The sequence below is a fragment of the Mirounga angustirostris genome, unplaced genomic scaffold (genome assembly GCF_029215605.1).
Source record: "Mirounga angustirostris isolate CCGP_5_RB_7025 unplaced genomic scaffold, mMirAng1.0.hap1 SCAF_6, whole genome shotgun sequence".
NCBI lineage: Eukaryota > Metazoa > Chordata > Mammalia > Carnivora > Phocidae > Mirounga > Mirounga angustirostris.
In genome coordinates, this window is record NW_026991714.1 from 121,278,454 (window position 1) to 121,292,258 (window position 13,805).

At 33.7% G+C, this 13,805-nt stretch overlaps 1 protein-coding gene across 11 annotated transcripts in view; it reads left to right on the forward strand.

The window, feature by feature from the left end:
• EXOC6 (exocyst complex component 6) overlaps positions 1-13,805 on the forward strand; it is a 355,061-nt gene that overhangs the window by 285,302 nt on the left and 55,954 nt on the right. For all 11 annotated transcript variants that reach the window (XR_010412520.1, XM_064595028.1, XM_064595026.1 and 8 more), the window contains one exon: positions 12,338-12,479. Coding sequence is in view for 10 of the 11 variants with exons in the window: in XM_064595028.1 (XP_064451098.1) it covers positions 12,338-12,479 (142 nt within the window). In the remaining variant the exon portion in view is untranslated. The remainder of the gene's footprint in view (positions 1-12,337; positions 12,480-13,805) is intronic.

Here is a 13,805-nt window from a genome sequence, read left to right on the forward strand (position 1 = left end):
ACCCTCTCTTTCATGTGACACCAGAAAGAATTGTATGAAAAATACATATTGTAGTTTTAAAATAATGGCACAGGCAGCTTTGAATGCATTTTAGTGCTTATCTAGTAAAAACATAACCATATATTGTATATATATGCTTACAAATTGGTTTTCCTTATTTGGATATTAATTTTAAAAATATGTAATGGTAATGAATCACCTTGATCTGATTTATTACCTATAAATCATAAAAATGGTATGATGTGAACTATGATGAGAGCATACCAAGTCCTATGACTTACATGGTGTTTATGTTAAATATTGTTGCCTGACTTTTATTGGAAGTTAAATCTAGAAAGGACTTAGGGATTATCTGGAGTCTAGTCCAGTCTTCCAGAAGAGAGAATTGTCTGGCTAACACAGTTGCCAGCCTACTGCTTAATGGGGTTAATTAAGATGATCAGGCTGGCTATTCCTCTCTTCCTGCTTGTGGGTTTTTTGTTTTTTTTTTTTTTACTCATTGTGTGTTTGGTGAAGAAGACCGCCTCCCACACAGAGGGGCACCTTCAATGTAGGCTATACCAGATGTTCAGCTGCCACTAATAAATAAATTTTGAATTTTGTTGATCTAATAATATAATAAGGTTAAATTCATGTTTCAGGTAACTATCTTTCTTAAAAAAATGGTGCTTAAATATTATATGGTTTATTATCAGAATTTTAAAAGTAAATTAGATAATTTTTAAAAAGTAAACAGTATTTTCAGTCTATTTTAATTTAATTTTATTAATTATTATTTTAAGGAATTAAGATTTAATTAATTTTAGCCCTCATATTTTAAAGGAATAAGCTAGTACTATATATTTAGTACAGAACTTCAGCAGGAGCGTATATGTATTTAAATTGAGACCAGTGATTTGTTTTTTCGCTTTGACCTGTTCCTCACTTTTTGGAAAGAAAATACGTTTAAATGATTAATTACAAGATAATTTAATGTGCCATCTTTCTTTGAGTATTTTCTTTTAAGCTATAGTAGCAGATTATGTGGAAGCTTAGTGGCTTATCCTTTCTAAGCATCTTCAGAATCATACAGTTTTTTATTTGTAAAGAAATAGACATTTTATTTCTTTTTGTATTAAAATCATTTGTGGGAAGAGATATTTGTTAACAATTTTGATTCCAGTACTTGGCTCTAGACCCAACTGAATTAAAATTTCCAGAGCTTAGAAGTCTGCATTTTTTTGATTAACATTTGAGAACATCTGCTCTGTGGCAAAGAACCCTGTGCAAGAGTTGGTGTTTTCTAAATTTGCCAGTTCAGCAGACGTTTAGTAACTGCAAAAGTTCTTCGTATTCAAGACTACTTGATTAGGTAGACAGAAGTTTGGAGGAGGATTTGTCTGATTGGTGTGGATGTAAAAATTCACATACAAATCTCCAAAATAAAATTATGGTCACATGTATGTAATAAATTAATGCCCTTAAATTATAGCAAACACACAGAGCCAACTTGCCTGTTTTGTAGTGTATTTTGCTACTTGAAACACTGCTTCTACTGCTATTGGAATACATTTTCCTTTTTTATTTGATTGCCTGGCTGATTTCCTCCTCAGACTAACAGCAGTGATCATGCAGCCATGTCAGTAAGTAAATACAAGCCAAAGCTAGCATGTGAATTAGATAATAGTGAACTTCCTGCAGGCTTATTTTTCTCTGCTTAGTTACCTATAGTAAATCCTAATTATTTGGGCAATAGTTTTCGTATGATTGTAGTTTTGCGAAAACTTACATTTGAAGATAATAGTCCTTATTTTGGTGGAGCTATCAGGAGGAATCTCTGGGACTTGATTGTGAAAGTTAGTATTATGGTGCATCTGTGGTGAGTGTAGTGCTTTGAGAAACTTCTCTGTGGTCACCTCATGCATGACAGGGCACAATTTGCAGATATTTTCCTCATTTGTAAAATGAGGTCAATAAGAGTATATGGCCTATAGATTTTTGTGAAGGTTAAATGAGATAGTGTACATAAAATATTTAGAAAAGTGTCTAGCATATAATAAACACTCACAAATATTAGTTATTTTGTTACTTGCTTGTAAGACTATTTATGCTTTTCCTGAGTGCCTTTTCTCTACAGACCTTATCCCAAACTCCACTTGTAGAAATCTACCTCACTGCATAACCCCGTATGATTCATGACCTAGTGCAGATTTTTCTTTTTCACTCCAAACCCAGTGTTGCTCGCCTGAATTGCCTTATTAGCTTTTACCTTTTTTCATGGCTTCATCATATTTTGCGTTTTACTGTGTTTGTTGTTCCATTCCGCCTCTAGTTGTGAGCTCTTGATGGCCAGAATAAGAACTCATAAATATTTTCTGAATGTACAGTATAACAAGTTCTTACCTTAAAAAGTCTCATCTAGCATTTGAAATTTAAATGTTCCTAACCTTTCTGTTCCTATTCCTTTTGTTGAAATTCAGATTTTTGTTATTATAATTGTTTTCTAATTAGCCTCTGTGAGTAGTGTCTCCTCACTTCAGTTCATCATACATACCAGTGCCCGATTATTCTTCCTAGGACACAGTCTGATCATATTTCCCTTTTGAAAAGCTTCAGAATCTGTTGCCCATCTAAAGTAAAAATTTCACAGGCTAACGAAAAGAAATTACCTCAGCCTCTTTCCAGATACATTTCTGACCATTACTCAGCGTGAGCATTCAAAGTGGAAAATTCATTGTGTCCTGTATCTTTTATTTTCTACCTTGGCTTCATTTATAACTGTAAAAATCCTGAATCTCCTCCAGAAGCATCTTTAATGCTACCACTTCATGAAGCATTTGCTAATTCCACTTAACCATATGTGGATACTTTGTCTCACTTTTACAGTACTGTTTATATTTTGTCGTATACTATAGCCGTTTGAAGACTTGCCTTCTTTCTGCTATTAGAATTTAATCCCCTTATGTCAGGAACTATTATCCACTCATTGTATCTTCTGTAGCACCTAAACAATATTTTACACAGAGGAAGTGCTTGATAAGTATTTTTTAAGTTAACATGAGAGAAATAGTAAAGAAATAGATTGTTGCAAAAGTCTTTTTCTTGTATGCATAGTGTAAAATTATACTGCACAGATCAGAATTTTTGAATCAGATTTATTTGTGAAGTATAGAATACTTTCTAATTTTGAAGAGAAAGTTATAGTTGTATTCACAGGCAAAAATTTGGAAAATGTATGAAAATTATTTAATAAAGGTGGTGTCAATACGGATTAGAAATATTTGTATGTTTACTCTTTCCTTGCACATCTCCATGAAAGAATAACATCATTAACTCAAACTACAACTCTCTTCATGCCTGTAAATTGAGTAGTGATTTAAACACAATACAAGACCTAATAGCACCAAAATAACCACTGTGAATTCCGAGCACTAAGGCCAAGTACTTTGTCCCATTGAGGAGACAGACCCTCGGGTTTTCACTTCAACTTTTTCTTCATTTGTTGTAGTAATTGTTAAGTATATAGTTAAGCTTGCTAACAAGTTTCCTGCAGATAAATCATATACATGTTCAAAATACAGAAGTCATGTTCAGAAGGGATACTAATCCTGCTGTCCAAAAAAACCCCTCAAAATGTTCTTGTTCTCTATTTAAGAAGGCAGGGATAGATTTGGGGATCAGTTTTGTATAAATTAGCATGAGAAATCTTAAAAGCTTTGGCACTTGAATGTTCAGGGTTTTGAAAAAGTTACTTATATGAGATAGTTCTTTCTCTGGCGATAAATGAGGTATTTCTACTGACATTTTTTATATCCATTTCCATACTTTATAAAAAGTTAATTCCAAATACACAAAAATCAATAGAACAAACCATTGACCGTACATCAGTGCATTGGAGAGAATTAAAGAACTTGGAGAGAGAATGTAAATGAAAAAGTTGGAAACAGTCAAAGCCCACTGCTAGAGAATTTATATTTTTTCTTAAGCCTTTTTTTTTTAATATGCATTTTTTTAAGTAGGCTGTACACCCAACATGGGGTTTGAACTCATGACCCTGAGATCAAGAGTTACATGCTCCACCAACTGAGCCAACCAGGCACCCCTATATTTTTTCTTAAGCTTTTCATTAATGTAATTAAACAATTAAATGATTTTCACTACTGTAAGTTAATTGCAAAAAATAAGAATGTTGCTTTTTAGTTGAATATAAACAGTCGAATTTTATAACTTTAGTCCTTTTAAGTATTTATTAAGTTGATGCTGACTAATCTTGGTGAGAGATTTATTTGCATTAAGTTGTAAGTCTTAAATGTGTATGTAGCATAGCACACTTAAATATTTCCCACTGTCAAAGGCTGTGGAAAACAGCATTTTGATTCAGAACATAATTGGAAGAAGTAGTAGTAATAGAAGACTTTAGTTTAGAAGGAAACAGCAGGAGAGATTTAGTAGAAAGCTAATGGATTAGGAGAGAACTGTATGGAGCCTAACAGGAATGGAAAAGGGTGAGGATAGAGCTCATGGGAGAAGTGGAACAGCCTTGGTGCATTTATATTTACAGTATGTTTGCAGGTCAGATATAACAAAATTCAGCAGGCCAAGGTGCTGATATATACTTATAAAAAACTTACGTAAGGTGCTATAATATGAAAGCTAAGGAGATTGGACCTTGGAAAATCCCACCAAAGGAGCATGTTCAGACAAATATACATATAGGGAATGAATTCAGAAGATGAGCAACATTTTATTTTATTTTATTTTATTTTATTTTATTTTATTTTATTTTATTTTATTTTATTTTATTTTCTAAAGATTTTATTTATTCATTTGAGACACAGAGATACAGAGAGAGAGAAAGAGAGAGAGCATGAGCAGGGGGAGAGGCAGAGGGAGAAGCAGGCTCCCCACTGAGCCAGGACCCCGATGCGGGACTGGATCCCAGGACCCCGGGATCATGACCTGAGCTGAAGGCAGACGCTCAACCATCTGAGCCACCCAGGCGCCCGATGAGCAACATTTTAATCCCTTCCTTTTCTTTCATTCAGGAGACTTTAGGCATTGTAGGAAGGCTGTGATGTTCTTTTAGATCATTTACTTATGACAATCAGTGTGTTAAATGGTAGCTATGAGATTAAAAGCCAGTGTCAATTCTTTGGAAACGAGAAGGGAGCAGCCATTAAAGGCCTACTGTAGATGCTATAAGGACTTACTCGTCACTCTCAGAGTACTGTTGAATATCATTTGCAAGGTTGTCTCTAGGAAAAAAAAATGGTAATTAGGTAATTAGATAACTTACCTTGATCGCTCCCTCCCACTTTGTATAGATAGGTTTCATCTTTGAATATATTTTGATATATATCCTCCCTCCACTTGGTACATTTCCCTTATTCTTTTAAAAATCCCATTTCTCAACTGGAAGTGAATCTAAAAGTATCTACCCCAACCCCAATCCCACAGTCTACAGCAGCCTCATGAAATTACTTGTTCAGAAGGCCCTTGACATTCTGGGTGAGTATACCCCAAAACTTGGAGAACTTTCAAATTTGAGAATACGTCTATGCCATGTAATTTCTTTCAGAAAATGCTATGAAATGTAACTGAGTAGTGTAGACCTTAACAAGAATTATTTTATCCATGTCAACTAACAGAAGACAGCAAAGCCACACTGAGTTGGGAGGGAGGTTGGGACTTCACATTTAGTCTCTTGAGTGATACCGCTGATACCGATTTCACAGAGCATGTTATTCAAGTGTGTGCCTCAGCAAATGAAGCCCTACTTGTACTGGACTCTGAGATTCTTAAAAGGTCGAAACCTAAATTTACTTTATTTATTTATTTATTTTAGATTTTATTTATTTATTTGACAGAGAGAGACATAGCAAGAGCGGGAACACAAGCAGGGGGAGTGGGAGAGGAAGAAGCAGGCTTCCCACAGAGCAGGGAGCCCAGTGCGGGGCTTGATCCCAGAACCCTGAGATCATGACCTGAGCCAAAGGCAGATGCTTAATGACTGAGCCACCCAGGCACCCCATCGAAACCTAAATTTAAATTCCTTGAATGACAAAGGCCTGCTCTGCATTATACTTGTATATTTATGGCTGGATTTATGATATGTCAGCTACCTACCTACATATATTAATGAGTCAGTTGGCTCGAGTGACATTTGTCCATTTCACTAGTGATCATGTGGGAACTACTTACATTGTCTAACGTATTAGTAATTCTGGCAACTTCTTTGTAAATTTTAAGTTGTACTGGGACTGCAAACTCTAGTACATTTTAATGATTAAATAGCCCTGAAATGAGGGTATGACTCTGCTGTCACCAAGCTGTTGCTTTTAGAACAGTTCCTGGGATGCTCCAGTGATTTGCTCTTAATTCTGTGGCTTAGCCATAGTACTCAGTCACCACAGGGAAAATTCCAGCTCATCTTTAACTTCCCTTGCTTTCCTTATAATTGCTAAGTGAAAGAAGTTATAGAGCCTTAATATTTTATTGCTTCCCTACTTAAACATATGCCTAACTGCCCAACTTGCTATTATCAAGTAGATTTAAGAGTTAGGAATAATCCTTGTCAGCTCCCACACAGCTTAAACTAGCTTCCTCTTCTTGCCAGTCTGGGCAAAAGTGCATGCAGCTTTTTCACCATTTTATCTTGATTTCTGATATTATCAATTGCTTGGAAGCAGAGGCGTTTCTTTAAAACCTTGACGTCTTCTAGACTTTTATTGCTCTGCTTGTCCTTGTATTTTCTTTCCACCTATTAAAAGTAGAATGAGGGGCGCCTGGGTGGCTCAGTCGTTAAGCGTCTGCCTTCGGCTCAGGTCATGATCCCAGGGTCCTGGGATCGAGTCCCGCATCGGGCTCCCTGCTCGGCGGGAAGCCTGCTTCTCCCACTCCCCCTGCTTGTGTTCTCTCTCTCGCTGTGTCTCTCTCTATCAAATAAATAAATACAAAAAAATTTAAAAAAAATAAATAAAAGTAGAATGAGTTGGAAGATAGCATGGAGCTGCTATGACATCAGCAGTGATACTTGCAGAAAGCTAAAAGTCTGGATATTACATGTCATCTAAGGCCATCTTCAAAAGATTTTTTTTAAAAATAAAAAGGCCACCAAATTTGATGAGCCAGTGGTTGGGATAAGGAAATTTTGAGTGAAAGAGACATTGCCATATATTACAGCTGTCCTAAAGTTTTCCCAGTTAGGGGAAATTTTTTCCCCCAACTTTAAGATAATTGTGTTCTATTTAATCTGTGTGTGTGTGTGTGTGTGTGTCCCCAAGAGCCTGTATTTATGTTACTGTCTCATATCCTTATGATTGGGAATTGTTAGGAGGAGAAAAGCCTGAAAGGGAAGAATGGGAATTCATACTTCATTGTGGGGATTATGGTTAATTGATGTGCTAACCACCTCTTTTGGGGCTAAAGCTACTTTAGGTGGGGACAGAAAGAGTATGAGAGGAATATAGTAATAAATGTAAAAGAGGTATTTTGGAGAATGTTGGAGGTGTTTAGAGTTGAGTATATTTTGATAGACCTGTGAGTGTTTTTGGCATAATCTCAAAAATCTGTCTTCAAGATAGTGTTAAAGTTATTATTAAAACTCACTGAAGGAATTCATCTTGATATTTAAACCTTTATCCATTCTGTATTTTTGGGAATCTGAGACATTTCAGTGTTATATATGTCAGTACTGCAGCATTCAGCCAGAAGCCTATTTTACTAGATAGAAAAATCTGTACATTTGTGAAGTCATCTTGGGGAAATTTTCATGTTTTATATTAATGTTTTAGGTATGTTTTTTCCTGGTTTATTTAATAACATTCTTTACATAAGAGCAGGATATAGTTTTATGTAGTAAAACTTTAGATTAGTGGTTTTTATATAAAATAGAAGGAAGAAAAACAAATTTCTTAAGTTAAAATATCTACTTTTCAACGGGAATCTTTTTTCATATTTCAATTAGGAATTTATTTCTAATTTTAGTGTTTACTTCACATTTGATGAAAGACCTCACTCTTTTAGTCTGTCTTTAAAAAGGCTATATACATTGTGGGTCTTTAGGAGACTGACCAATTCAGCAATGTTTCCCTTTTTCTTTTGCCTTTCCTCTGAAAAGACTATTTCATAGTCTCAAGTGAAATTTATGCAGCAAACTGAGAGGGAGTGAGTTTGAATAATATGGTAATATTTTACTGCTTTAAGTAACTTAAAAAATTAATAACTTAAATAATTGTAAAATGCCATACAGAATCAGAATTGATTAATAAATTTTCTTGCCAGTGTTAGATTTAACATTCAAATTGACCATAATTTTATTTCAATTTTCCAGATTTTTCTGACAAGAGTTACATAACCTTTTAAAACAAAATATGTTATTAATTTAAAGAACAGTAAATGCAACGCACAATATTTCTGAGTCTATATATTTCTTTTTACTTAAATAAAAAAAGTAGTTTATTGTGCAAAGTTGGCCTTTTGTGGGAATATAAATATGGTAAAATGGATTCTCCTGGGATCATTAAGGAAGGAAGACCAATACAGAAAGAATGGTTGTGATTTCAAGAGCACATTTTTATGTTAAATGTAGTTGAGAGAGAATGAAAGCAGCATTGAAAAATGCTTTCAAATAATTACTGTTGAAATCAAACCTTTCTTTTTTTTATTAGATCTTTGAAATAAGAGAATGGTGAGACAAATGAAAACTTCAAATGAAAATTTTAATGTGTCAAATTAGTTTTTAAGTATTCTACATTTCTCCTATTATTATATTAGAGTAGATCTATCAAAACACTACTTTGAAACCAAAACAGTTCTGAGCCATAATCTAATAAAATCTGTTGTATTTTTGTTACCATGTCATTTTGTGGTGTTTCAAAGGAAAGAGTATCTTTAGTCTAATCTGTAATAGTAAATTATTTTAGAAATTTGGCTTGACATACAAACAGATGTGTTTTCTTGATTCCTTTTAAACTGAGGGTTGGTGGTTTGTGGTTTATTGTTGCTGTGATTGGCATTAAAAGCCTTATTTCACAGCTTGCAGTGAGGGACTGTTGGCTAAAGAGTGGCTGTGTTCCACAAACTAAATTCAAAAAGTGTCAATCAAGGTCTCACATAGGTTGCTTAGAGAATGAGTTTTCTTACTGATTTCACCAAATGTCGCCTCATGCTGTCTTTGATTGGCACAGCCTGGCAGGGAGGATGGATGAATCTGTCACCGACTGGTTAATTGTGTTGCTGGTCTCAGTCTGACATCAGGTCTTTGACTCTTAAGTGGCTCAATACAAAACAAATTAGCAGATTGTAGTCATATTTCTCATTCTATATGCTTTGACTTTGTTGAATGCAGTCCATAAATCATATTGACTGACACACAAGTAAATGATGAAAGCTGCTTTTGAGACATGGATCTAGAAAGCAGCACTGTGAAGGTGCCATGGAAGGATGCATATGGTTGACCCTTTGGGAATTTCCTAGGAGCCAAATGTCTCCTTACCACAATTGTTCCTAGAAGAAAAGCTTTTGGGTAATGCAAAAAGGATCTAATATGTCAGCAAATTCTCTTTTACAAGTTCCTTTGAAATCTAAGAAGTTTGTCTAAGGGTTTTCTCTCTTTGCAAGTTGTTTTTCAGCAAAATGTTAGAGGAGGGTAAAAAAGTAGTTACCTTTAAAAGTTTGGCAGGTGTTTTTACTTATTTATTGAACTTTGTGTTAAAGAGAAAGAAAATGTTAATAGTAGTTGCAATTAGTTGCAATTTTTCAGATGAGTGCTGCAGAAAATTCTACGTGTTTGAAATTTATTATTTCGGTTTTGTTTGTTAAAAAAACAGCATTTCTAATGAAAAAGGCTAGTTTCTAAAGATAATTGCAAATGTACTTAGATTATTTGTGTCCTAGAAAATGATAATTTTATTAAGAGTGTCCACAGTATTAGCAATAATAATGTTCAGAAAGGGGTCTTTGGTTATATCAAAGTGTACCAAGGGCTATAGGCATCAAAAATGAATTGCCAGAGGTATTTTTGGGGTGTGCAAATATTTGGAACATTAAACATTTTCTCTCTAAATACAAGTAATAGATGGATTTAAGGATATTTATGCACATTTTATAGTTAGGAAGTAAACATGTTAAAAATGTATTATCTTATAGAATATAACTTTTTAAATGTTTGAAGAATCCAAACCTTTGATATTAACTTTAATTTTGGGCTATAAGAAAGAATTTATTTCATTTGAAGATTTATGAAATATTTTACAATTTTAATCTTATATTTTTGAGAACAATAAGCCTGTCTTTAATATGCATAATCAGAAGATTTGGTATTAGGGTTTTATTATTACATATGTTGTTTAAACAAAAAGCTAAATTCACACGCGCATGCATGTGTGTGTGTGTGTGTTTTCATTACCTATTTCCACCAAGTTTATGGAATAGCCTGTATTTCTGTACTCTTACCATCATTTTTGGCTCCAGTACTACTGTTACTTAGTCATTTGTAGCATTTGAACCCATGTTGAATTTTAAAGGTCACCTTAAAATTATACCACTTACATTGTGCAGTGTGTTTACTTATAAAATGAATATAATAGTAATTTTAGGGGGCAATTTATTAATCTGTTTTGCAGTTGGTATATCATAGGGGCAACATAAGTAGGACATGGAGCTGATTGGATGGAGAAGTACATGAAGCTAAAATGCAGTAGTTGTTCCATTAGGTCAAAATTATATTTCCATTAAGTATTCTCAAGCCTGTAACATTGTAACTAAATTACATGCCATTGATTTCTCCTTTTTCTATGTTTTTGTCCCCCTCCCATTCATATTGATATTATGGTGCTTGGGGAATGGAGCTGCATGTCTCCCAGACTAATTCCTCTTGGGTTTGAGGGATCTTGAAGCATGCTGGGTTTTGCATTGTTTGTTACATTCTTTTTTGGCAGTTCATCAGTATCTGTCAAATACATTGTTTGCATTGGCTTTTATCTCTGAAGTTTTTGATTAAGAAATTGAGATTCCATTTCAGATACAGTTTTTCACTGCATAGTATCTAAATGCTAAAGACTTATTCATAAAAGCTGCTTTGTTTCTAGTCTGATTTTAAATGTGTAGTTTAATGAACAAATGTTGTTCTAATAGACATCTTAAAAACATATTTATGTTTTTTTCTAAAAGATCAACTCTAAACATTTCTGTACCAATTTAGTAAAACATTTATGTTTAGATTTTTTCCATGATTTTGTAGCTTTATTGGCCTTTGTAAGTAGTAAAAAACATAATTATCAAATAACACTGAGTAAATATTTATTAATGCAAATGAGGCAAAACATGACACATTTTCCAAAAGTCATTATTTCTGATCATTTTCATAAGTCTTTGAATCCTATCACAGGAGTCAATCCATCACCAAATCACATGTTTGTGGTTGAAGAGAGCAATACTAGGAGCAGTATTACACTGGAAAACTATACATGAAAGAGTCTTTATAATATTTTAAACTTTTAATTGGGATACAAAATCTGTTTAAAGAAACAGTTTATACTAAAAGTGACGTTAATCTAGAGGCTAAACATGAAAACTTAAAATTTTTATCATTTTTAAGAAAATATAGCCTTAAGGTATGAGTGAAAATTTATATAGTTTTTAGGAGCTTATTATAGTAGAAAATATTTTATAATAATATATGTAGTGAAAGAAAACCACAAATATTTGTAATTTATTTAACCACGTATTTCTAAATTATCAGGTGATTTAAAAACTAAATGTAGATCTGTAGATGATTTTGAAATCATATTGGTAGGCAAGTCCCCCCAGCTAATTGAAGCTCTGCTACAAACTGATGTTGATTAGAGGAACTTATGACTCAAAAGTATGTTTTTATTTTAGGTACAGTTTAAATAAAAATATAGTGTTTATTAACTTCCTTTATTCTGGCTTGGTTAATTACATAAAGCAGAGCTTAAAGAACATTACATGAATAAAATGTTCTGTCCGTATAATTATTTTATTTCATAAATGCCATGTTTTAATGTGCATTTTTAAAATACTTGAGACATTTCAAGACATATAACATAATAAATCATGGGTTTTTTACTTGTCTTTTAATTTTCCTGGGTGCAGCTAGAACTTTAATGATATTTATGTTCTGAGAAGGACAAGTAAACAAGAATATTAATTTTAATTCTTAGGCTAAAAGGCATAACTGCTTAGAATACAGAAATAGGCCAGTAGTCACTGTTGTACCCCCAAAAAGGCAACAAAAAGAATGTCAGGTGTATAATTTTTCTGATACTTCGTGCTGTATTTCTGTGTTTACTTATTTGTTTATTTATATTTTGGTTTTAATATTTGTTTTAAACAGGGGAAGGTTGCCCAGACTGCTTGCATGTCAGCCTGCCAGCATCTGTCAACATCCTTAATGCAGATGCTGTTGGACAGTGAGTTAAAACAGATAAGCATGGGAGCCGTCCAGCAATTTAACTTAGATGTCATACAGTGTGAATGTAAGTACCTTATTGGTTAAATCTCATATATTTCTAGGAATTTATATTAAAATTGTATGGAAAAAATGGTATATAAAAGGATGGTTCAGGAAAAGAAGGAAAAGGCCTGAATCTGAAATTTTCAGCAGCCTTTGAAGCAACTTCTTTCCAGGAAGATAAAAATATCTCAGCTTCAATTTAGGGGCCCTAGAGCTCTAGAAGCACCGAAGTGGCAATACAGACTGGGATAATTGAAAAGATGATTCATTTTTCTCCTTATTCCTTTTTCTGGTCATTCTTGCCAGGACACTCCTAACATTGGGCATCAATGAATGAAATCATTCTAAGTTTGTCGTTCTTACTTTCTGGATAGGTAGCATTTTAGATATTTGCTGCAGGGATAATCTTAGGGCCCTGCATTCCAAATGAAGCTTCTTTTATATTCTGAATTTTTGATTCTCATTCCCCCTAAATTTCTTAAGCCTTTACCTTTGCCATTGTTTTTCACTGTTTTCTTTAGGTAAGAAGTGAGCAGATTCTGTAATCTCATGTTGACATTAGCCAGTCTGCTTCCAAACTGGATATGCTATTTGGTTATTAGCTTTGTAATATATACTTCTGGATGTGGGTTTTATCACCCTTAAATTATAACTCTTTAAATAAAGAATGTAAGTATACAGAGCAATTTTTAAACATTGCCTTCAAATGAATGGTATACTGATTAAATGATGAAAATGCCTGTTTGACAACTGAGTCAGGCACCACTGTTAATAAATTGAAAATCAGTGGGGCACAAGAAGGATTATAAAATGTCTGTCTGAGGCAAATTTTGCAATAATATATTCTGCATGAAAGACATTGAAAATGTCAGCAGCTTGCAACTGAAGCAACAGTGACTGATTTTTTTCAACAAATATCAAATATTTGTCTGCCCACTGTGTATAAGGCATTCTGAGAGGAAAAACAGAATTAATATTAAAGAAAATAATTATCGGGATGCCTGGGTGGCTCAGTTGGTTAAGCAGCTGCCTTTGGCTCAGGTCATGATCCCAGGGTCCTGGGATCGAGTCCCACATCGGGCTCCTTGCTCAGCAGGGAGCCTACTTCTCCCTCTGCCTGCTGCTCCCCCTGCTTGTGCTCTCTCTCTCTCTGACAAATAAATAAACAAAACCTTTAAAAAAAAAATAAAGAAAATAATTATGTAAGCTGTTTGATCAAGATCAGTTGTTTACTGCACAAAAAAAATAAGGTTTTTTAAAACTTACCTATTTCCTTCAAAAAAGAGAAATGCTTATTTACAAAGGAAAAGAAAGTTTTTCCTTAAGGAAGAAAAGGATTTATTTTCTT